At 37.4% G+C, this 24,502-nt stretch overlaps 3 protein-coding genes across 3 annotated transcripts; 2 read left to right on the top strand and 1 right to left on the bottom strand.

Annotated features, from left to right (window-relative positions):
• The first annotated feature begins 1,227 nt into the window (after positions 1-1,227).
• eif4e1c (eukaryotic translation initiation factor 4E family member 1c) lies at positions 1,228-10,697 on the top strand. Its single transcript, XM_042502655.1, has 7 exons — positions 1,228-1,306; positions 2,427-2,512; positions 6,837-6,932; positions 8,038-8,101; positions 8,260-8,373; positions 8,495-8,634; positions 9,468-10,697. Exons 1-7 carry the CDS (start codon positions 1,289-1,291, stop codon positions 9,580-9,582), a joined length of 633 nt encoding a protein of 210 aa, XP_042358589.1. The 5' UTR covers positions 1,228-1,288; the 3' UTR covers positions 9,583-10,697.
• A 1,553-nt stretch (positions 10,698-12,250) lies between these two features.
• On the bottom strand, positions 12,251-18,303 carry si:dkey-228d14.5 (uncharacterized protein LOC796266 homolog). The gene is made up of 7 exons (XM_042502175.1): positions 17,984-18,303; positions 16,270-16,317; positions 16,136-16,198; positions 15,971-16,038; positions 15,766-15,896; positions 14,298-14,475; positions 12,251-13,002 (listed from the first exon to the last, which is right to left on the bottom strand). The coding sequence occupies exons 1-7, from the start codon at positions 18,046-18,048 to the stop codon at positions 12,809-12,811; spliced, it is 747 nt and encodes a 248-aa protein (XP_042358109.1). The 5' UTR covers positions 18,049-18,303; the 3' UTR covers positions 12,251-12,808.
• A 1,861-nt stretch (positions 18,304-20,164) lies between these two features.
• zgc:110319 (uncharacterized protein LOC796111 homolog) lies at positions 20,165-24,485 on the top strand. Its single transcript, XM_042502258.1, has 8 exons — positions 20,165-20,256; positions 20,738-20,838; positions 21,614-21,749; positions 22,531-22,597; positions 22,694-22,805; positions 22,906-22,969; positions 23,218-23,392; positions 23,846-24,485. The coding sequence occupies exons 1-8, from the start codon at positions 20,192-20,194 to the stop codon at positions 23,912-23,914; spliced, it is 789 nt and encodes a 262-aa protein (XP_042358192.1). The 5' UTR covers positions 20,165-20,191; the 3' UTR covers positions 23,915-24,485.
• The last annotated feature ends 17 nt before the right edge of the window (positions 24,486-24,502 follow it).

Below are 24,502 nucleotides of genomic sequence, written 5' to 3'. Positions count from 1 at the left end.
AAGTGGTTACACAACCAACACAATCGTGACGAATATAAGTAGAGTTATACCGAATAACCTTACTCTTCACAGTAAATTCCTTGAACGGTTGAGGACCTATGGACTATTAGAGAAACAAAAGGGTCATAGTGAGGAAATTAGGAATCACATACACATTATCAATCACATAACCAGTCATACCAGCTTGATTTAACATTACACTATGATGGGCCTGTCCATTTTAAAGCCTATATATTAAAGTATGGATGGTGGATTTATAAGAGCCCAGAAGAACACTGTTAGACAAGAAACCAGACTTTTTTTTAAATTGAACTTTGCCTATTTATTTATTGGCTATTTATTTATACATTTTAGTCTGTTTTGCTAGATATACTATTTTATTTTATTATTATTTTATTTTTTATCTATTACTATTTGTTCTGTTGTCGTTTTATTTATCCACTTTTATCTATGAGTATTTTATTTGAACTTATTATTAATGTTATATTTATTTATTTTTATCTCTTACCTATAGGTTTTTTATTCCTCCCCCGGTGTTTCCTCCCTCATAATAGCATTTCTCAGTTCCTGATTCTATTTTGAGTACTCTTATTTTAGTGCTTTAATTAATTACAAAGTCGTGCTTTTTGTTACCTATCTACTAGATTTATGTATTAGTTGTCTACTGTCGTTGTTTCCTAAGTAGCAATGATGTGTAGACAATGAAGAAACCGCCGCTGACACCGACTTGGTTGCATAAGAGTTCATTTATTACAACAAAATTCAGCTTCCACCAGGCACCTTGGTCTGCCGGGGAGAAGATTCAGGGGACCAATGCGAATCTCTTGTCTTACAACTCATGCAGGTCTCTTATATAGGTACAAGCATCTACACATTCATCAGTAAACATTCCTCACCTATTGCGTTCAATCACAAAAATAACCTCCAAGGGGCCACAGTCCATGTCAACAAGCCTAGTATCAATATTCTACTCATCTGACTCCAAGACATAATCATCCCTAGACCTTTGACCTCAAGATAAGACCCTTACAAACAAAGCATAATACACCTCACTACATTAACCCTCTGGTATCGCTTTACTACCACCTAAGGCCACTAAGGACAAACAATGTCCATTGTGATACCAGAGGGTTTAAAATATTAAATAAAGTTGAGTCATTACTTCAGTAAACCCCTCTTGCTTTCATGTCAGCCGCCTCGGACTGGCCTCTCTCGGCTCCCGTAGGTGTGTGAGTGGTTGGAGCGTGACGCAGAAGCGCTGAACGGGCAGAACATTTCTACTGTCAAGATGGCGACATCCGAGCCGGTAAGAGAGACAAGAGATAGCTTAAAAAATCGACTAATGTTCACGGAAATACCCGCTACATCTTCACTATATCGGGCGACTTTGTTATTTAATCGTGGCTCCCTTAAACGGCGCCAACTACTTTGGTGAAATGGCTGTGTTTCTGCTCACAGATGTGTCAGCTGGCGTGGACCACAGTTAGCAGTTAGCATGTGATGGATAAGGCAGTGCCTGACTTTGTTGGCAGGGAGGGACTCAGTGACTGGACGACGTTCATTCAAACTACAATCAATGATTTGTTTTAATCCGCTTTGACATTGGAGTCAATATCCTACGGTGATTATAATCAACCGCCAGTACCATTAAATGCTCGTACTGCGTTATTATTGATGACATTTTTGACTATCTTGACACGTGTGTTTCTAGCTTCTAGCTTTAGCTTAGCACGTCTGCTAAAACTAATGCTAACGATGTTAACTTACCTAACTGAAGCGTTAGCGTATATTTTACTTAATAATTGTATTTCCAACTGACCTTAGGCTAGCTGTTTTCTATGAGCTGTTGCATATAAAAGTTGAAAATATTGACTTTTCAGTGCTGGACACTAGAGTGAAATATTTACGTTAATAGTTACTGATAAAATTAACACTTTCATTTCGGAAGTGTTACAGTGTTTGTGAGTGTTACACAACTTATTTAGTGGGTAGTTTGAAAGCTGTGGTCCCCGAAATATAAATAATTAATGTGGAAGTGATGGCCTATCAGGTTGATTTCTATTGTTTGTGGTTCAATTTTTACTATAACTATAAACAACGTTTTTTTCTTTTCAAAGTTAAAGCTTGAAATCATTAAGGTACTTACAAAGGGCAACGTATTTCTTCAGACCAGTAATGGCAGTTTATAAAACTGCCTGTTACTTGTAATGATCATTTTCAGCTCAGGAGGAGACGATATTTAAGCAACATCAAACGACTGTATCCACAAGGCCACATCTAGCCATAATCTCAAGATAAGGAAAATATTAAAACATCCCAAACCACAGCTGTGCATGAAGCCGGCACACATTCTGGGTGTCTGACGCATTTTGAATGAATGTCTTCTGTATTCAAAGGTATCCAACATAATTTGTCTCTTTCTGCAGAAAGCACCTGAAACCGAAGAACAACAAACTGACAGCCAAGTTGTTGCGAATCCTGAGCAGTATATCAAGCACCCCTTGCAAAACAGGTGAGAATAAAACAGCTGCTGCTGTGTTTGACAGGATATTGCAACTGAAAGATGCCCGTGCTCACAAACACTCACTGCAGTATTCTCATACTGGTGGAGACTTCGACTACACCCCCTGCAATACTGAATTTGCTGTGTAAGCAGTGTTTCCAAATGCAACAAATATTGCCATATGCCTGGTAACACATGTTTTAAGGGTGTTAAACAGGTCCCAGAATGTGCTCTTGTGTCTGTCTTGTCTCACAAGATAGACACAAGAATATATCACGGCTGGAACATAACAGAAATAATTGGGCGGAGTCTAATTATCTAGAATGCCTTTAATAATATAGCACCTTTCAAAAAAGCCATTACAAAGTGCTTCACATACAAGGACACTTAAAAGAAAGCAGGAAGCAATCAAATAAAAGTTCACAGTCAGCAAACAACATCAGAAAAGTACAGAACAGAAAAAAAGGACAATGGTGCGCATAAAAGAAGTAATGACAGGAGCCAGATACAATTATTCAGAAAAATTAAAGAAAAAATCCAGACTGTACGAATGAGTCTTGAGAAACAATTTAAAAGACACCAACAAGGGCACTGAATTATCTTAGTCATGTAAGATATTTCAGAGGGTTGGAGCCCTAACAGCAAACGCCGTTACCCACCGTGTAGAAGCAGACTAGTAACGTAACACACAGTCTAAAACAGACTATATTTTCAGTGGTTTAAGTTTGTGTAGAATAAGGTCAAAAGTCTATTTGTTGCAGTACATGTTAACACTTATTTTAACTTTGGCAAATAAAAAAAAATGTTGCGTACCCCCTTTATACTCTGAAGAGCACATTCCACATCTAGTGGATATTTTATCTCGTCTTGTTTGTGAGAAAGTCTTTAACTTACTTTCAGTCCTTGAAATCTCCACTGCCATGTAGTTTTTATGTAACGTGTTTAACTGCTGATTTTGATACTCCCTGAGTAGAGAACATACTTAAGCTGCATCTCTGTAGTGACCCTGATGATGTGTTGACTGTACTTACATGTTTTTAAACAAGTATATTTATGGTTATATGATTTTGAGCGAGTATTAGACCTACAAAATTTGCTTTTTGACATCTGGTGAATATTTGCATTTTGTTGAAGAGTGCCATAGCGAAGAAAAGAGTCACAAGAAATTCATCACAGTGAATCATTTACAGCTAAATGACATAATGTGAGACGGTTTTAGGTTTAAATCAGAAGCACATGGTGAAGAATTCTGCTTCCTACTCTGCATGTCAGTGTTGCAACTATTGTTCACTATTGTCCTTTTAGAAATGTTATCATAGTTCTGTGGTGGTGACGACCTATTCAGGAGCTTTGTACTGTCGGTTTAGGAAATGCTGAATAGTTCACTTAGTAAGTCACTTCTAGGCCTTTCTGCCTGTTCAGCCCAGCTTAGAGGTCAAGGCTGTCCTCATCTGCTGCTCTAGCCCGGCCCACGTTATCCTGCCAGTCTGCTTCTAGTCGCAAAGGTTTTATTTAAACATAATAATGGTGGTTAATGGTAGACGCTGCAGTTAGAGTACCGTTGTTGCTTCTATCTTGCATCACAACTGTTTTTTATTAAAAGGAAGTCATGGTTTGTGGAATTATTTTGAATTTCGAAAGACCGGTGTGTTGCAAAGTAACTACACCTCTTAAATCGAATGCTTTCTACTGCAGTCCTGTAATAAACCCTGTAGAATATACAGAGGAGGAGTCTATTTAATGCAATACAGCTCAACAGCACCACAAACTACATCCTCCAGAATTACCAAACAGCTGAGTCAACATCTCTGAAACAGCTTCAGCCAAAACTGGACATCATTACCTTCATGACGGTGGAATTTATTGCAAGACTGTCGCATTAGACTGTATTAACTTAAGCTAGCTCTGCCTACTAAACTGGAACTGAGTGCATGTCTTAGCAAACCATGTCACTGTTGCTGTCTCAAATCCAGACTGGCGCTGAATATGTTGGTGAGATAAATCTGGTGATGGTGTGGCATAAAAAGTATAAAAGCATTTTGTTACCTGAAAGAGAATATGATTTAGTCATATGTGGTAACAGAAACTTCTCAGTGAACTCAAAACAGTAAAAATGCAGGTTTAGTCAGTTGTCTGGACATAATAAGCGTCTTGTAGAGACTTGAAATTGGCAACGCAACAGTATTAATATCAAAACTGCTTTTATTTTTGTCGATAGTTTTAAAGGTGAGTCTACAGATTGATTTGAACATGCTGCACATCTCAGTTACCTAGCTGTAACATAAGTAGGCATCATGATGACTTTCAAGTTTCAAGTCATGCAGAGTGATTTTCTTATGCTGCTAAGATAACAGGAAACCAACAGCTGCCGGAAGAAATCCTGAGCGTGCTTTGGAAAATGTTCTGCATTGATATACAGTCTATTTAATGGGCAAACAATAATATTTCTTAAGTTTATCCTTCTATGATTTTACTGTCAGCCAAGGCTTCTCCTCTCTTAAGAGATATCATCAGATGAAATATCTGCAGACTTTTAGAAGGGAATGCAAAGATCCTCTGGGTTGACGTAAAAGGCCCAATATGTCAATATTTCGAAGTTTAAAAAAGAAACAATGATTTTACATACTGTAGTATTCATGATTACTTTTTACATAAAACACAAAACATTAACTAGAAGTTTAATGAAAATTGGGCCTGTAGTTTTTCCAGTATTTTTGTTGACTATGATGATTGAGAAACATATCGCACTGGACGTTTAGTACTGGAAAAATCAACTTGTCTGTGCTTTCTTGTGGGCAGACTAGACTGGATGAGGTGACAAAGTCTTAATTACCCTAGACCTATTTGGGGATTTCTGTACTGCTATTTTTTGTTACTGCTGGCTGACATACACACCTTTAGATTTGCAGTAAGCTAATAGCTGCAAATAAATCCTCAAGATAACAGTAATTTAGATAGTTCAAAATATTGTAATTCTTTTCAAGTGTCATGATTAGAGCTGCAGCGTTTAATCGATTAGTTTGCTAATATTAAAGTAAACGCCAACTAATTTGATTATTATTTGTCTCAAGTCGTTTTTCGAGGAAAAAAATAGTAAAATTTCTCAGATTCATCATCTTAAATGTGAATATTTTGAAAGTTTTTTTATACCACTATGACAGTAAACTGAATATCTTTGGGTTGTGGACACAATATGATATTTTAGGATGTCATCTTGGGCTTTGGGAAACACTGATCAATATTTTCCATTTTTTCACATTATACAGACAAAACAACTAATCAATTCATTAAAAAATAACAACAACAACAAAAATAATCAACAGATGAATCAGCAAATAAAGTAGTCATCAGTTGCAGCCCAAGGTATGATTTTACATAGCACAGTGTTGACACATAATAACTGTGTCTTTTAACCTCTGGGATGATTCTTGTCTCCATTTGTGTTGCCTTTATTTCAAAACACCAGCAGTTAGCCAAAATAGCACACACGCCTGTGTGTGGCAATACAGTCCCCCACCCAAGCCTGAGGAAACGGCTTACCTGGATCAGGACTGTAAAGACTTTTTAGTTGATCTGTATTAGTCTGATAGAATTTAGTGACATAGTGACATCCTCAATAATCCATCACTAGCTTGACCTACTGTCTGCCATGTTTGTTTACATGCTACAAATAGGCAGGTGGACAAACTGTGTCCTCACCTGGGTTCACCAGAGAAGTCACGCCCGTATCCCGTCTCGTCTCTCCCACGCTGTTGTGTAATAATGTGTCACCCCAAGTTGCTACATGGGCACGAGTACACTTTCATGCTCTGGTTTATCTAAGTTATTTACACCTCTGTTTATGGCACATGGGTGGGGCTGATGGTTGGTTACTGTTGTGAGGTGGTGGGGAGGGGGGCACAGGGTTCAGCTAATGTCCTCTCACTGCCCTCACCCCTCCCCAGCTCACCCCATCCCTCCTGGGAATAGATGAAAGAATAACAGCGGCCGTCACAAACAAAGGCTGCACTTGTAGTGCTGATGATGGCCGGCTTTCTCTGTTCTTCTGCATCGATATGCATGCTTTTGTAACAGGCTGTTGTGCTCTGTTGTGAAATAGGCTGCATGTCTGTATTATTAGGACTCTTGCTTAAGGTATTTTTATTTATTACGCAATAGCACTCACAGGGAAAACCTTTCAGACATTTTCTCAGGCTACTTTTGATGTTCAAAAAAACAATAACACTGTTTCTGTAAAATAAAGAAAATGATTGTACATGTCATTGTACTTAAGTCATTTTTTCACACAGTCCTATAAATACTGAGTATTTTAATTCTTGTCTTTTCCTTTCAGATGGGCCCTGTGGTATTTCAAAAATGACAAGAGCAAAAGCTGGACAGAGAACTTGCGTCTCATTTCCAAGTTTGCCACAGTGGAAGACTTTTGGGCGTAAGTTTTCTCTACTATCATGCAATGCAAATATGATTTTGCCACTTTATAGAGGGATAAGTGGCGTGTAAAGATAATTTATCCTGTCATTACATTATTTCTAGTCTGGCTCACAGGATGAAGGATGTGGGTATAAAACCGGTTATTGACTGCTAATCTTTTCAAAATGGTCTTGTATAGACAGGCCATTTTCTTGCTGTGCGTAAAAATAACAACAACCCCTTAGCTAGCAACCTACATGCTGAAACTTTTTAAAAAATGTCTTATGTGGCATTTTATTTAGCAGGATTTAGTCATTTAAATGCTAGAACTCGCCTCTCAACCAAAACACTATTTTGCAAAGCCACTGTCGCTGCATCCAAGGCTCAGCTCTGCCATATACCTCGTTCCCACCTCAATTAGCAAGTACACGCAGGATTTTTAAACACAGTTAAACACGTAAATAGGCTCCATTCCCACTGCCTCTGAACTTACAGCTGGAGGGTCAGTTGGCCTTTCTGTCAGCTGTTTGTACGCATTCCCGTTGCATTAAAAAGCCAGATGTTAGTGGGTGATAGCTGTTTTTTTGTGCAGTGGGAATGAGGCTCAAGACTGAAGACTGGTTGAAAGAAATTCAAACAACTCAGAGCCTTTTTTAGCCTTAGTGAGGAACTATGATGGGTTCAGTCAAACCAGATATGGCCATGCGAGGCAAAATTATTTCTAACGCTGATGGAGGCAGCTTGAGTCTACCACATCTCTTTGATTCCCATATTCTCTATGCTTACATGTTCTTTTGTCTGCACATCACCTGTAAGTGCAGTAGTATTTGAAAAAAATACTAGTTAATAGGTTTGGGCAGTATCACAGTATTACAGTACACGAGGGTATTTAGTAATCCTGAAGGCATGCTTTTCAATATTGTCATAAATACTGGCGCACCTTTTCAATTGTATGTAGTGCACAGCACGCACCACCAGAGCTCAGTCTCCGGTCTCTTCTGTTGGAACAGGCAGCTGAGCAGAAAGACACCACAACACTTAGTGGCAGCTTAAGCTCATTCTGTCACTGAAGTCACAGGATACTTTTAACTCCATTTTGTGTTGTTGTTTTTGTTTTTTTACAGATTATACAACCACATACAGCAGCCAAGCAAACTTGGCTTTGGCTGCGATTATTGTTTATTTAAGGTAAGGCCTTAAAAAAATACAGCTGTTTCCCTTCAAATCATTGGGGTGTTTGCAGTATGTAGCAAAATAAAAGTTCTGATTGCAAATTCATAGTACTGCAACACTTTCAAGAGTCTATTAAGGACATGTTAAACAGCTTTTTCAACTTTTTGTGTCAGGATGGGATCAAGCCGATGTGGGAGGACGACAGGAACAAGCTTGGAGGTCGATGGCTGATGACTCTGAATAAGCAACAGAGACACAACGACCTTGACCGCTACTGGATGGAGACGGTAAGATAAATGTGTTCATGGAGCAGCTCATATATGAACTTACATCCTCCAACAGTTGAGATACGTGATTAATTCAGAGAGCAGCGTGATTAATATTTTGTGTGACATTTGTGTTTTGCAGCTGTTGTGTTTAGTCGGTGAGTCTTTTGATGAGGCAAGCGAAGATGTGTGTGGAGCTGTGGTCAATGTCAGACCTAAAGGTGACAAAATAGCCATCTGGACAAGCAACTGCCAAAACAGGGACGCCATCATGACGATAGGGTAAGTCACCTTGTTGATGGGACTCTGTGTTGGATGTTAGCCGCTGCTGCTGTGTTAGCTTGTGCTAACCAGATGGACCTTGAGGTGTCCACCTCTACCTCTGGGTCATTAACTTTTTGAGGGCTGTTGTAGTCGTCTCTCATGAGAAACATCATAGCATTGCCCCGGCAACATTCAACTCCTGCCCGGGCAGCGGCAGAATCCGCCGTCTCATCATCTCTTAATATATATTTTTACAATCTCCTGATTGTATTAATCTGTCAAAATTCTTAATGTCGGTTGACATCTTAACAGTTAATTATTAACATACCCCTATTAGTTTCACTATTTTATTTGCTCATTTTATTTATTTATTTAACTTCATTATTTTTTGTGTTTTTAATCAATTTTTACTAGTTTTTAGTCTAGCTTTTATTCAGCAATTTTACCATTATTAAAATAATTATTATTTTCATAGCTTTTATGCCTACTTTATTTAAACATACTCTAATCATTTTTATTCTTTGTCTTTTTAAGCTGTCTTCTTTAGTTCTTCAGTCTAGTTTTAGTTCATCATTTTTTACCAGTTACTGTTGTAATAGCTTTTAAATTTATTCTATTACATTTTAATAACTTGTTTATTTCTCGCGTGCCTTTGTCTCAAAATGGTTACGTAATTTTTGTCTTTCGTGTCGTTTTGACGTCTACACTTGTTCGAGCTTGTCTTCAGCTCGTCATTCATGAAGCACTTTGCTAACGCAGGTAGTGATGGAAAGTACTGTAGCCGACCACTAGATGGAGACACTGAGTCAGCATAGACTTCACACATCACTCACCTTCTTGTCTTTTTACAGGCAAAATTATAAAGAGCGTCTGAACCTCCCTATGAAAGCCATGATTGGCTACCAGTCACACGACGACACATCCAGCAAGAGTGGATCCACCACCAAGAACATGTACTCTGTTTGAAAAACTCCTCCACCCCCCATTTCAACTTGCTGTAGATTTAAACAATTACCAAACCGCATCATCACAGTAATAATTTTTGAGTTGTCAACTACTGTAGTGTCTTTTCCTTTTTATTGAAAAGAGAATTGTTCATAGTGTGTACAGGTGGAGCGTCTCCCAACACGAGAAACCAGTGGGGTGATGGTTATAAATAGAGAAGAGGCCAGAAAGGAGGATTTTGCTCAAGATGTCACAAGTGACTTAGAGAACACAAATGATTTCCTTTTTAGAGTTGAAGAGTTCTGTGATTAATACCAGTGACCTCCCCTAGCTTAGCTAAGAAAAAGCTTTTTTTTTTTTTTTTTTATTAATGGCTTGGAGTTTTTAAAAAAAAATTTTAACTATTCAGCCTTGTGTTTTTCTCATGCTGAGTTCTCACTCCGTACAAAAACTGTGTCTCACCTCACAGGTCAAGATGGTAGGCAACTAATCTTTTCACAGAACAAATTTTAAGGGTAATTTTTAACTTGATTTATCCAGAAGTGTTAAGCATGAGTCGGGCTTTCTGACACACCAGCTTGAGGAATCTGCAGTATCTTAAAGGTTTGTAAAAGCTGTGGTCACACTCCAAAGTATAGGGTTTGGATTTAAGGCCACTTATTATTTCAGCCATGCTGGAATTGTGGAATATTGCTTGTAGTACTATTTCAACTTTTTTTTCTTCCCCTTTACATTTATTTATAATGTATGCATTGCAGTTGAATTACTTAGTTGAAAGACAACCATGACATATGTGTTTTTTCAAATTGTTTTTTTTTTCTCTTTTTTGTTATCAAGGTCAATAATGTGGACTACTGCATATAGATGACATTTTTTACAGTGTACCATAAAGTAAAGATGCTGACAGAATTAGGTGTGCTTTTCACTGTTTTCTTTTAACAAAAACTGTAGATAATGTCGCACTCCTCTCTTGGTTGATGCAATGCAGGAAAGATGATATTCATTGTGAAATGATTTTGCTCATAATGTATCTTTTATTATCTGTAATTCCAGGATGTATATTACCTTCTTTCAAGTAAAGGTTAAGTGCTTTGCATTAAAACCAGGTCTGTTTTGTCTTGATATGTTGACATTTATGGTTTGTAGTGTCTGAATCCTTGAAAAATAAGTCTTAAACTTGCTAAATATTTTTCACAACCTGTTCTGAACTTGGGCACAAAGAAAACAATTATATAGGATCCCCATTCCTTGAGAAACAGAGAAAATACATTGTAACAACCTAATTTGACAAAATTAAATTTATTCCCACTTAATTTTGAGCAACACCTGCATTATGTAACAAACAGCTTGAGCACAATATGTGATACATTTCCCCATATTCAAACAAGATCAGCTTTTTATCACATTACTAATATTGTCAAGTTCAGGGACTCAACCAACCCTGAGAAAAGTCATAAAGCTTTTATATCTAAAAATACTATTTAAAGCTTCAGCTTATTCAAAACGCAGCTGCTAGAGATCAGATGACATCACCCCGATTCTTAAGTCACTACACTGGCTTCCTGTCATTCACACAATTGAACATAAGGCACTGGTGCTTGTTTATGAATCAATATATGCAGCAGGACCAAAATATATTACAGAGGTGTTTACAGTCTTGCCTGGCCTCTCAGGTCAAGTGGGAGCGGACTGCTAGTGCTCAGCGTCAGGGCTTAACATCATTTGTGTCAGTTCAACATTCAGTGTTGTGCAGTTTCTATGCCTCTACGAACCCTCAGTTTCCATTAAAGGTCCAGAGTGTAGGATTTAGGGCATCTAACTGCAGAAATGGCATATAATATTCGAAACTATATTACATTAGTTTATTTATAATCACAGAGAAATAAAAGTGTTTTTTTGAGCGATTTATATCTACATATGGAGTGGTTCCTCTCATACAGAGTCCACCATGTTGTTTCTATAGTAGCCCAAAACGGATAAACCAAGCATCGGCTCAAGACAGGGCCATTTTGCGTTTTGTATTGACAACTGTAATTCTCTTACCCACACCAGAAGAAGGAAGACAGTTGATGTAGTTTACTAAACCAGTTGTATTTTTTAAATCCAACTTTGATTCAGTTTGATCCATACTAGAATACATCTAATAAACATTATAAAATCATTCCGATTTTAATTACAATGTGACCAGCAGAATATGTGGACATGTATTTATGTGGTCGCAGCTATTGCGAATGTGCACCTGTTTTTGGATAAAGACTTCCATTCTGGTTGGGTAATACAAGATTCATTTATTACATTTTCATGAAAAATGTGAAAAAAAAAGTTACATGTTTTGCTTCATACATTTTCAGGGTCATTAAGTTGCTTGAAAGGTAAATTGCATTTGGAAATTCTCACTCTAGTTTTTGTTCTTTGACTCACACATGCACAAACATACATTTCAGAGACCACACCTAAAATGTCTGTAAAAGAAAGAACACAGACAACACCCACTGCACTGCACACGATCGACTGTGCTTAACACTTCTGGATTGGTAACCTGTTCAGGTATTGGAGCCGTTGCTCTCAGTACCTTCTGTCAGTGAATTACATATTTCTTATGGCAGTTAGTGTTACTCATCCAGTCAAACAGGATCTTGTGACGTCAGCGTGTCTTAAAATGTCTGAATGGAATAACAGGACTCCATAGTTTGTGTGCAGTAGTCATTCTTTTATTAAAGTGCCAAAGCTGTAATGAATGTGCATACAGCTGTACCATAATGTGCAGTTAACATCAGTGATACAGTGTTTCCATGACTTTTGGTCGTTACCAGTTTATCTAATGAGGAATTCTTCATTATTTATTATATCAACATCCGATGAAAAGTAATTGCACAAAAACACTGATTAACATAAATATGGTGTTTCAGAGTAGGACACATCAGGTTCATTGTTCTGTTGGCAGATGACTGATATGTTTTGTTCATTGCTTTACAAGCTAGTTTGTTTGAATAAATAAGGAATAGGAAATGCAGCACTGAATAAGGAACAGAAATGCCCAGTGAAAAAAATCATTCAGTTTTAGGCAATATTATTAAAAGGGTGGAAAAAAGTTGTTATCCATAAATGGATATAAATCCATCTCAGCAGAGTGCTGGAAAAATTAGTTGTCCTCAGGCCACGGTCCAGCCACAGATGTCTTTCCAGATGTGTTACTCAGTCCATCCTCACTGCTCGTGTGCTTCCGCTGGACCCTGGCCGCCTCATATCAGGACATCGTCATCATCAAAGGCTTCTCTTCCTCTCGTTTGCTCAACAGATTTGAGAGCATAAAGGATGAGAAGAAGCAAAACTCTACGGCGAAGCTGAGCTCAAACAGCTCCAGGTTACAGCTGAGCATCCACTCAAATACGGCTGACAAGTGAACGTAAAAGTACTCGTCCTGGGCAAATAAAACCATATCTAAAGGGTTTAAAGTTAAGGATGTACGGAGCAGTTTGTGGTAGTCAGTCACAGCATATGCTTCAGGGTTTCAGCTTTTTATCATCTTACGATACAGACAAGTATTGCAAGCAAATGTATATCAGAGGTTTGGACTTAAGTAACATGACTTGGACTCAAGTCAGACTTAAGTCAAAATTTGATGATGTTAAACTCAATAAAATTAAAACTAGACCAGCAACTTGACTTGGATGTAAACACCAATGACTTGTTATAACTTCACTTGGGCCCTTTGACTGAAATATTCTCGATACCTTCCCCCAACCCCAAGAATGTCGCCACAAATAACTGGATCTCCTTTGTTTCCTAAAATATCCGTAGCAGTTTATTTCCAACAAGTTGACACTTAAATTTCTGCATCCACTTATTTGAACCAATCTGACAGCATCCAATCAACTTGAGGGAGAAGAACTAACAATGTATTACTGAGCATTAGTTAAATAAATGATACCAAAGATAATATCGTTCACATAGCCTACAAAAACTATGCAGTGGTCAACAAAACACGAATTACAATGTGCAAAAAAGGGGGTCAACTGCGTTGAACAACAATAAATTGAGGCAAATATTAACGTAGTTGTTGCGCTAAACAAATTTGTTTTAACAAATAAATATAAAATACATTTCAAAAAGCAGGATTTTTGTAAAGTCAGTGCAGCCATGACATTCATTTTTTTTTTTGTTTTTTTAAGCGCATTATGATTTGTTTAGGATTCAAAATTCATAGTTTAGGACTTGTCAGTCTTTACTTGGGACTTTAGTGTAAAGAATTGAATCTTACTTGTGAGATGCAAAACAATGACTTGGTCCCACCTCTGGTGTATACCAACTAGTGTGAGCGTGCCTTTGGGCTTAAACCCTAAACTGCTCAATGAGAGGACTTGTGTTGTGTCACGGTGTTACATGAAAATAGTGGTTAAAGATTGATGCAGCTAAACGTGTTGTTAATTCATATCTGTGTCTGTCATGTTGTGGCCTGTCCCACTTGGTAAACAGAGCAGCAGACCGGATCCAAATATGGCACAAAGGGAATGTAGTGCTGCAGAGCAGCTGGACAGTTTAACTCTGGCGTCACTGCTGAAGGCAGCTGCTGAAATATCCTGTTTCGTCCACACCAAATGAACCCTTCCATGTTTACTATCAGCCAGCCTGCTTTACCACCCACAGCTCACAGCACACCTGCAGTCATAAGTTTGACTGAATAAATACAACACAATGAAACAGTTAATTTCGCTCCATGATGTATGAAAGGATACAGCAGAGTGTGACGATGGTTTGAACTACAGTGGAGGTGATGCGTAATGGGTAGAGAACCTTCTCATATCCAGTCAGCACGCACCTGCCAGTTAGCGAAGTGAGCAGGACAGTGTAGAAGCAGATGCAGGTGAAACTGATGGCAGCTCCAAGGTAGTGAAGGAGTGCAAGGTAACCTGGCTGTGGAGGACAGACAGTAGTGCGTCAATAGATGAATAGACAATTTAAATCAGGGCTGAGATTATTGTAAATATTTGATAGATTATGTATACCAAACTATAATCAGATTGAAACCACTTCCTGAAGTTGGGATACAGGTAAGCAAACATGTCACCTGACCATTTTTACTTAGAGAGACTAAGCATTTGGGTGGTGAATGTCTTCCATTACACTGTAGTAAAAAACTTTCGTTTTGCAGTTGCTTTTTTAAAAATTATAACCCATTTACTCCTTTTGAAAGCACTGGTTTTATGGTTCGGATATATCTGTATCTTTATTATGCAGTGCGTGAGCTGATATTGGATCTTTAATACATTCATTTTTATTGGTCAAATAAATCATCTCCTCTTTAGAGAAGCAGACTGGAGTCCAATATGGAAGCAAAGCAATGCACTGCTGTGGATGGGGTCAGCAATAAAACATATTTTAACCACCTAAAAAAGTCCCATCTAAAAAAATCTATATCAGTTTAATTGTAGGCTATACTGAGAGTATTTTTCATTGCTTTACCTTTCCATCAGACAGCGATGTCTGATAAGGAACTGAACAAGCCACTGAAGCCTGAAGCGTGATATTGCTTTCTTCAAAATTCGACATTGCTGAACACAGTATCTGCTCGTGTACCACTGCCTCAATCAGTCATTTTGTTTGTGTTATTGTGTGACTTTGGCATGGGTAGTAGTCTGGATTGTCTTAAGTCACACAATAACACAAACGACCTAAGTCACTGAGGCAGCAGTAGATTGGCAGCTTCTGTTCAGCGAGCTAAAATCCCTGTTTTTTTCAGTTAAGTCTTGTGTTTTTTAGGAAAGCGTAGATGGGGAACTGAGGCCTTTAACTGCTTTCCTGTTGCCATCTGATGCAAAAGTAAAGGGGTGAAAATACTCTCAATAAACTGTACACTTAAATCGATCATAGATTGTTGTTGTTGGGATTTTTTTTAGGTAGCTAAAATACATCAGTACATAGCTTTCACTTTTTTTTTAACTATCCCTTTAAAACCTATGGAGGAGGTGTACAAGCTTGTGTCTACTTTGCTTGTGTTCTTAGTCATTATAGATGAAACAAAACAAACAGTTGCACACCTTTGCTGTTTCGGCACAGGTGCAAATCGAAGCTGATCGACTTTATTGTTAACATTATGAAGTGCAGTCAGCTAATTGTTTGTGAGGTGAATTCCTCTCACAGGTTATAAATGTAGAAAAACTAGAATAAACGTATTCAACATTAATAAGGAAGTGCAGTACTTACATTACAGTTTCCTGCTGCAAATGCCCCCAGTGCTGCCACCACACCAAACACCAGTGCAACCTTGCTCATCATAGAATGACATGAGTGTTTCTCCATAATGTGGGCATGGTGGAAAAAACAGAAAAGCAGAACTAAGGAGGAGATCACAGTTATTAAAACACATGTCAATAATACCATGTATAACATGTTCGGCAGGTAAACTCACACAGAAAGGCTCCAGCGTTGATCGTGGCTGTAAATAGTGAATTTTCTGGTGCGCTTTTTCCGCTTGAACTAGAATTGCATATTATGTTTAGTTAATTTTATCTCACAATTTGATGCCAGCGGAAAGGATAAGTGAAAGGTGAAATTAAGTCAGCTGGATTCTCACCTTATAGTGGGAGCTGAACAACATCCAGTAGTCTGATTCCCTGTGCAGTAGTTGCCATTGCCCCTGAAAACAAATTAACGGGGTTATGTCACATCCAAACACTGTTGGCCAACTAATAATGAGACAAGACTCACCAGTCACTAAGAGAGCACACATGTTTGTTGGCAAAGGCCAGGCCATATCTGAAAATATAAAATAACATTACATTAAGACACATAACATTAAGATCGACACTTAGTCATTAATAGCACATTCCTACTAACTGAATCAATTTATGAGGAAGTTGAATACAAATTTTCTAACTCTATAAACCTGTGGTTCCCAACCTAGGGGTCCAGAGCCCCACTAGGGGTCACCCAAAGCTTCATGGGTGGGTCATGAGGCCTTCTTGATTTTAAGGGGTGTAAGAAAAATTTGAGAATACATAAACAGTAAGCTTATATCTCAGCATTATATTCATTCTGGTAAGAAAACTAAATATAATTGTGACTTTTTCAAGTTAATATTATTTAAAATATAAACTTAACAAAAAAAAGTCACAGGATAAGGGCATGGAGATGACCTATACACAAGCTTGTTTCAGAGCCTTCACTCTCTACCACTCTGCTACGCTCAGCCTCGTCCTGCATTGTAAGGGCACGCTGTTAAAGCAACCATAAAGCTCACAGAACAATGTCCAGGTGTCAGTCAGAAAAAAAACACTAAACAGTCAAAAAAAAGAATTCTGTTTGATTAACAGACAGAGAAATGTATAAAACAATCCCTAAAAATGACAGGAAAACTCATGTCTGATGTAAAATTCACAGAAAATAATCTGTCCGCACAAACTTCCTACAGTCATTGCTTTCTCTATTTAGGTTCATTGTGCAGTTTATCAGCTGTTCTGCACTGCAGTTGTTATGCACTGAATATAATATAAGATATCCACAAACTATGTCATTTAGTCAGTGGTTGTCAGTTTACTCATTGATAAAAAAGGAAAAAGGCTGGGAGCCACAGCTTTAAACCCAATGGGAATAAACTTCCACGGATAGAAGAGATAATAACCTACTAAGCTTACTATGCTTTAATGCTTCTATCATCAGCAGTACCAAACTGTGCTGATTCATCACAAAACAAATACAAATATTTCTAACAATTAAAAGAAAGAATGTCCAACAACCGCCACTGCATGGGTGGTAACTAATGACTAACAGAGGGTAAGGATTATCAACACGAATAACACGTAGATTTACGGGAAGCAGATCTACAGGTACACATATTACAGTGAACAATTTTGGCTCATGGTATTTCTTGAAAGTCTGGTATGCACACCTTGCAAAGGACACACAAGGCAGGGCAGTTCACACCTATCTAGGGGGCTGTTTCATCATATGCTCAAGTGTAGGCAGCGGGTTTGTTTTCTCAGGCTGCTCTGACGTGGACTTTTGGCAGATAGCACACACATGGAATCATATAATGAAAGCAAGTGGAATAAATGTCTGCCAAACATAACATGATACTATCTCATCTTTTCTTGTCTAAGGCCAGTTTACTGGAATCTCATGTTATCTGCCACAAATACATCATCAAATACTAATCTCAATAATCTTGAAGTAGCTCAGATGTGTCGCTGTTATGGCAGTAATCTGGAGTCACATTATCCAAACACTTACAGCTCTAAACTACACACTTTTTTTTATAAGATGTGAATAATACTAATAAGATTCCCAAGTTATAAAACTACTGTAAACTTTACATTTGCATAAGCACACAAGCAGAGGCAGAGTATGAGTTGTACTTAAAACAAATTAATGTTCACCAGGATGTGAAGTCAAATGAGGAAGTGTGGATTTCTGGTTAACTTACACACTCCATGTCCCGACGAAGGACACCAGGGAGAGGGAGATGGGAAAGATAATCCAGAGCACCATGTCTTGGTTGTGAAAATGGCAAACAACAGATTAAAACTTTTAATCCAGGTGTCTTCAAAGCACTCAGTGGTAAACCTCTTCAGGGATTTGTAGATTCCTCATGGAGTCAGCCTCATATCTGTAGAGCAATTAGTGCTAGAACAAAAAAATAAAGTCCCAATTCTGAATGATAAAGGTGTAGTTCAGGCACACAGTCACAGTTGTAGTGAGTGACAGTCTTCCACCATCCACAATGCAGCTCTGCTTTTATGTGAGTCTCTCTGTCTCTGCCACTCCTTTGAAGCACCACCTTACCGTGTCAGAACAAATGTTGGGAAACATGGGGTTGGCTTTCTTGAAGCTTTCACATTGTTTGTTTTATTCTTAATGCACCATTTTAAATCAGCCACTGTATGTTGAGTTGGCTTTACACTACCAGGTGAACTCTTCCAACAGATGTGTGAGAATGGGAATACACACTGAATATGAGAGTTTAACAGATAAATATTAGAGCAAAACAGCATTTCTGTATGACAGTTATGTAAGGAATGCTGAGTGTGTTTAAGCGTCATGCTTTGTTTTACCTGTCATCCAGCGGTGGAAAGCACATTAAATCCACTGAGTGCAGTCTTGAGAGACCTGTACTTGAGTATTTTTTCCGTTTTCTGCTTTATGCTCTTTATTTTTTGACTCTGCTACATTTTGTAGGTAGGCCTATTTTTTTTTTCCATTTTGTTTGATTTGGTTTGATTTTTTTCTTTAAATCGTTTAAGTTTTAAAAAGGACCGTGTTTATCTTCAAGTGTAATGTAGGTTCCATTTTTAAGGTGTTGTAGACATTACAAACATCTATTACAAAAAAATCTAAACTCTCACCGCATGCTTAAAAAAAATCTGTACTTTTCTTTTAATACTTAAGTACATTTAAAATAGTAAAATAACTTTTGATGTGTAAGTATAGAAAATATGTGATACTTAAAGAGCTTTTCTCAAGAAATATTCTAATAGGTGACTTTAACTTCTACTTTTTTGTGGTAAGAAATCTGTAGCTTTTAATGTTGCTGCTTCATGCTCCACCTCCACTTACAACTAATAAATTACTTACTTATAAGTATACTTACTTATACTAAAGTAAAGTCAATATCAATAACAGGAACTTCTCGCAATTGATCAATAAACCGTGGTATTTACACAGACCATAATTAGGCTTACTGGGTTAATTAAAGTAAATAATCTGATGAGCTCTGCTGTCAGGTTTAGGTGTTGTTATAGTGAGAAAAAACAACCTGGGCACATATAGTCTAAAGGGCTTATCTATTTATTTATTTATTTTAGGTTTTTCTTTTTTTTATATCAACCAGTCTATAGTAGCAACTGTAAAAAAGTGGTATAAGGACATATTGTGTTTGACATGGAGTCATTGATTTTTTATTTTTGTTTAATTATTCTATGTTTCTCTCCTCTGTATATTGTAGTGAGAGGGTCTATGTTTATAGGTTGTATTACGTTGCAAGCTAAAGCATAGGGATGATTCAGTAAATTGTTCTACAATGCAAATATTCAACGTACTATTTTGACGATAGTCACAGTAAATATGAATATATGAATAAAATGAAATAAACATACTTGTCTGTAGCCTAAAATAACTCTTTGATATTAACTGTTTATGACTAATAATATCAATAATAATTAACTTTTGAATGATCTTAATCTTAGTTCTGAACATTTCTGTTTATTATTTCTTTATCCTATAGGCTATTTCTTTCTTGTAACAATTTTTTAAATTGTTTCACTTTGGTAATAAGCTACAGAAAGGTTAATATCAGAGGCAGATATGTTTTTTTTTTTAATTTTATACTCAAATAACCTTTATTCTATTGTAGTGTTCTCAGTTTCCAAACAGAAAATGTACCCATATACTCAGATCATTCTCATAAGTACAAGAACAGAAAATATGTGATACTTAAAGACTTTTTCTCAAGTAATAGGTGGTTTTAACTTCTACTTAAGTCATTTTGTGGTAAGAAATCTGTGGCTTTAAAGTAGCTACTTCATGCACCACCTCTGCCTACAACCAATAAATTACTTCCAGATATGTGATCAATGTCCTGATCAGGACTGTGCGCAGTCTACCACACGAGGTCCTCATTTTCAAAACAAACAAAATGGCGACGCACATGAGATGGGGTCTTCAGTGGTTGTTACGGGCAAGAAATACGACTCACTTTAGGTTTGAACTCTACATTTGTCTTATATAGTATAGCACAGTTTTTGTGCTGCCGACATGATAACGCTGTGATACTCGTGTAAAGCAGAAACGTGACATTCAGACGGTGTGGTTGAGATGACAGTGTTAGCTAGCACGTTAGCTAACAACCAAACTGCGACACAAAACAGTTTGTCACTTTATCTCCATCCGTCCACATTAAAACAGCTGGTTTAACGTTAGTTATTTCCACTTTTTATCGTCTTTGATGTCATATCTGTTCTTCCAGGTGACAAGCATGTAACATAGCCGCTAACGTTAGCTAGCTCAGGCTGTGAATTGTAATGTCAGTAAAATGTTAAAGCACCTCGATAACGTTAATTGTATGTGGGGGTGTACTTTAAAATCCTGATTTAACACTGCTAAATCCTGCCTCCAGAAACTAATTAAGTCAAGTCATATGTCGACTGACAGATAATGAGTCAAATGTTGTTTGCTTTTTAAGGTTTCCTGTCAGGGCCAGATGCTCATACCACTCACAGTGCTCGACCCAGATCTTCAGAAAAGTTCCGCCTCTGCCCGGGACCGGAACCACACACTTCTCAGGTGAGAAATCATTGTTTGGACACTTAGTTATTCTTCTTTTTTCTATTATTACACTATATTTTTTGTATCTTGTCTTGTTCAAATTTCTATGTTTTTGTTTGCGTCTTATGTTCATTGAATCAGTCTGCAGTTTGCACCAGGGACCAACCCTGACATGTGCTACACTGTATACAGGTGGATGACAATCTATTCATTTACTGTAGGGCATTCACTACCTGTAGGTCATCTTGTTTGGCTTAATACATGGCTTAAGGGGAACCAATTTTCCAAATTCATACATTATTCCTAATGGTCTAACACAAAATATCAGTAAACATGCAGAACATCTTTCCAAATCCAAAAGCTGGTGCTAAAGTGCTAAAACTCATATTTTAGACAGTGAATTGGGAAAGATGTTAAAGATGACATTGAGAGACATTGGGAGCACCCATGGGAATGATCAGAGTATATGGGGACATTTTGTGTTTCATAACTGAGAACACTACAATAGAATAAAGCTCATTTGGGTATAAAATAGAAAACAAATATCCCGTGGGTAAAAAAAAAACAGTCTACCCTTCATTGTCTATGGAGCAGCTCCAAACTATTGATTGTATGACATCACCAGTTTGAGACTACTAGAGAGAGTAGCTAAGATTCACAAATATCGATTCAGCTTTCCTAGACCATCAAAAAGCATATTGCAGTTCTTAATGTATGTGGTGTTACCCTTTAATGTAGACCAGAAAAACACAATTAAAACTTACTAAGAAGTTTTTTTTATAATATCTTTCAGTGAGACACCTTTCCATCCAGACTCAAGACACTCCAAATCCCAGTAGCTTGAAGTTTCTCCCTGGCAAACCTGTCTTAGGAAGTGGGACGCTTGACTTTCCCACTCCGAGCTCCGCTGAATGTTCATCCTTAGCCAGGTTGTGTGCCAGTTTTACTATTGTGTTGTGTTGACATTGTGCTGTTTGTGATGTTATGAAATAGAAAATTTAAAAGGCAGACACAACAATCACACTGGTGGGACTGCACCAGGACCAGAAAGTTGTGTGTGTGTGTGTGTGTGTGCGCGCGCGCGCGTGTGTGTGTATTTGCACATTGATTGTGTGTTACATGTTTAGAAATCATAGTGTACACACAAAACGAAACTCAAAAGAAAGGGGCACTTATTCTAATGAGTTAAGGCAAAGATCAAAAAAGCTGCACACTCATAACTCAGATGCATTTATGTCTGCTTATTAAGATTGTTTCAGCAAAGGAATTAAAATGTTGAACCGTATAAGTTGAAATAGATACATAAGCGATATGAGTTTGTGGCGTCTTCATTCTTGCTTTTTTAAAAAAAAAGTTCAGCTTTGTATTATCTTCATTGAGCTATCCATGGTTGTGTCTTCAGGATCTGACACTGACGGAGTTGCTTAGTAGAAGAGTACATGCTGTAGTGATAAATGTGATACTCCAGGGTTTTTGTGTCTTAAAGGAAGTGACTACATGAATGCATTTTCTAGATGTGACGTGTTGTTTGCTGATACATTTTGTCTTGTCAAAAAAGGACAACATCAGAAGAAATCGTGACCATCGTGATAAAAGTTAGCACGAGTGAAGGCTGCTATGACTAGATTACCTAACATGACCCGCTCTGCTCTGTCATTGGTGTGTTTTTTGTTTTGGTTGAACAATAATGTGATAACATGTTTCTTTCAGGGACCTGTTTGAAATTGAAGGAGTAAAAAGTGTGTTCTTTGGCCCGGACTTCATCACAGTCACTAAAGTAAGTATTAAATGTACTCTACAGCTTATCTTTGTGATTCCATTGTTTTATTACGTTGTGATGAGACAACACAGGAGATCTTTGTTCTCTTGTCAGACTGATGAGGATGTGGAATGGACAGACATTAAGCGTCATGCCGTGGAGGCCATTGCTAAATTCTTTGAGAGTGGTGAGCCGATAACAACAGGTGCAGTGCACCATGAAAGCAGTGAGTATGCAACATGCTCTTATTAGTTTAAGTTATGCAGCTCTTGACTATATGTTGTGTCCATATATTGACACTATACATCATGTTTTCTTTATCGTAGGTCATTCTGAAGATGATGATGATATTGTATCTATGATAAAGGAGCTTCTTGACACCAGAATCAGGTACAAATCTAGAAGTTTTAGAGCAATTTTGATAATTATTTTATTTATTTTTCATCTGTTGCAATAGGATAGCTTGCTGATAGTTTGCGCATTTAATATTTCAATCCTGATTAAATATTTCTGTACTCAGAACTCCTATCAGTGATGCTCACAGTGCTGTTGCAGTTGTGATGAGATAGCAGACTTAATGTCTGTCCTTTGTATTGCACTGTTCTGCGCAAATTGATATATATTTTTTTCCTCTCAAGACCAACAGTGCAGGAGGATGGAGGCGATGTGATATATAAGGGGTTTGATGATGGCACAGTCAAGCTGAAGCTGGTTGGTTCCTGCACAGGGTGTCCCAGCTCTACAGTTACCCTGAAGAACGGCATCCAGAACATGCTGCAGTTTTATATTCCAGAAGTAGACAATGTGGAACAGGTGATTTTCAAGTTTTGGTAGGGTGTGTTTTTGTAGATTAATAGAGATGTATGCAGATTTTTTGACACCAATCCTTATTGTTGTTTTCATGATGGGATTGGTTTCAAAAATTGCTGTATGGATAACTAAATCATTGTATGCAGGAAACTCAAGGTTAATTTATTTTCATCATCCAAGACAGGGCTGTACAACAAAATGCAATTTTAATCCTTCTATGCAAGACAAGCAAAAAAAAACAAACCAAGCAAAGCAAAGTTTACAACAAATTGTAGAGTCTCAAGGCTAAGCATTGAAATTGAAAACACACAGCAAATTTTCAATCTGTGGGCGCAGTTTGCTTACTTCCTTGCAGCTGTACAGATTATATTTTTTTGCAAGATTAGAAAATTAAATACGGCTTTATAGACTTTTTGTCACATTTAACATTTTTGTCAATTGTCTTATTTTGCCCAGGTGGAAGATGAAGTGGATGAAATCAACGCAAAGGTTTTCTCTGAGCTGGAACGCAAATTACAAGACTGAAAACATTCTTGACTAACAAACTCATGGATTTTGTTGGAGGAGAAATATATTCCACTGTGTGAAAACACAGACGTGCGTAATTTCCACTAATTACCATTCTGCAAATATGAGAATGAAAAGAGAAAAGTATTACCTGCTATTTTGTGTGCACACTGTATGCCCCTGTTAACAAGCAAAGCAGATACAAAAATATATCTGTATACAGAAAATACTGTCGTTCTTCTAGCCAGTCAAAATGTTATACTGTGATGGCTATAAATGTTGTGATGTATTTATTACTTATAAATATTTTATATTTTAAAAGAATATTTTCATAGATTGGAGAATTTTTTTGACAATGGTTATGGTCATGCAGAATGAAGATGAATTGTTGCCACCATTTACTGTTTTTGCTTGTTAATCTATCATTCATAAATAAAACATGTTATTTAGGCTGTAATTATTCATTAAGTGGAAGTAAATTTGTTGTGTAACTACCTACAAGATATGTATGCTATATATGTGCTGTGCAATCCACTCTTTAAAATAACTGTATCACTGCTGCAAACAAAGCTCACAGTCTGAAAGTAAAGTCTTTGTTGATTCCTT

The sequence above is a fragment of the Plectropomus leopardus genome, chromosome 15 (assembly GCF_008729295.1).
Source record: "Plectropomus leopardus isolate mb chromosome 15, YSFRI_Pleo_2.0, whole genome shotgun sequence".
NCBI lineage: Eukaryota > Metazoa > Chordata > Actinopteri > Perciformes > Serranidae > Plectropomus > Plectropomus leopardus.
This window is presented reverse-complemented; position numbering and strand designations above follow the sequence as displayed.

Coding starts and splice junctions, on each gene's coding strand:
- si:dkey-228d14.5 (XM_042502175.1), bottom strand. CDS start 18,048: ATGGTGCTCTGGATTATCTTTCCCATCTCCCTCTCCCTGGTGTCCTTC. Junction 16,039..16,135: donor TGTTCAGCTCCCACTATAAG/GTGAGAATCCAG, acceptor ATGCAATTCTAG/TTCAAGCGGAAAAAGCGCAC. Junction 14,476..15,765: donor TTGCAGCAGGAAACTGTAAT/GTAAGTACTGCA, acceptor TGTCCTCCACAG/CCAGGTTACCTTGCACTCCT.
- eif4e1c (XM_042502655.1), top strand. Junction 2,513..6,836: donor AAGCACCCCTTGCAAAACAG/GTGAGAATAAAA, acceptor TTTTCCTTTCAG/ATGGGCCCTGTGGTATTTCA. Junction 8,102..8,259: donor GCGATTATTGTTTATTTAAG/GTAAGGCCTTAA, acceptor TTTTTGTGTCAG/GATGGGATCAAGCCGATGTG.
- zgc:110319 (XM_042502258.1), top strand. CDS start 20,192: ATGGCGACGCACATGAGATGGGGTCTTCAGTGGTTGTTACGGGCAAGA. Junction 22,806..22,905: donor TGCAGTGCACCATGAAAGCA/GTGAGTATGCAA, acceptor TCTTTATCGTAG/GTCATTCTGAAGATGATGAT. Junction 22,970..23,217: donor CTTCTTGACACCAGAATCAG/GTACAAATCTAG, acceptor TTTCCTCTCAAG/ACCAACAGTGCAGGAGGATG.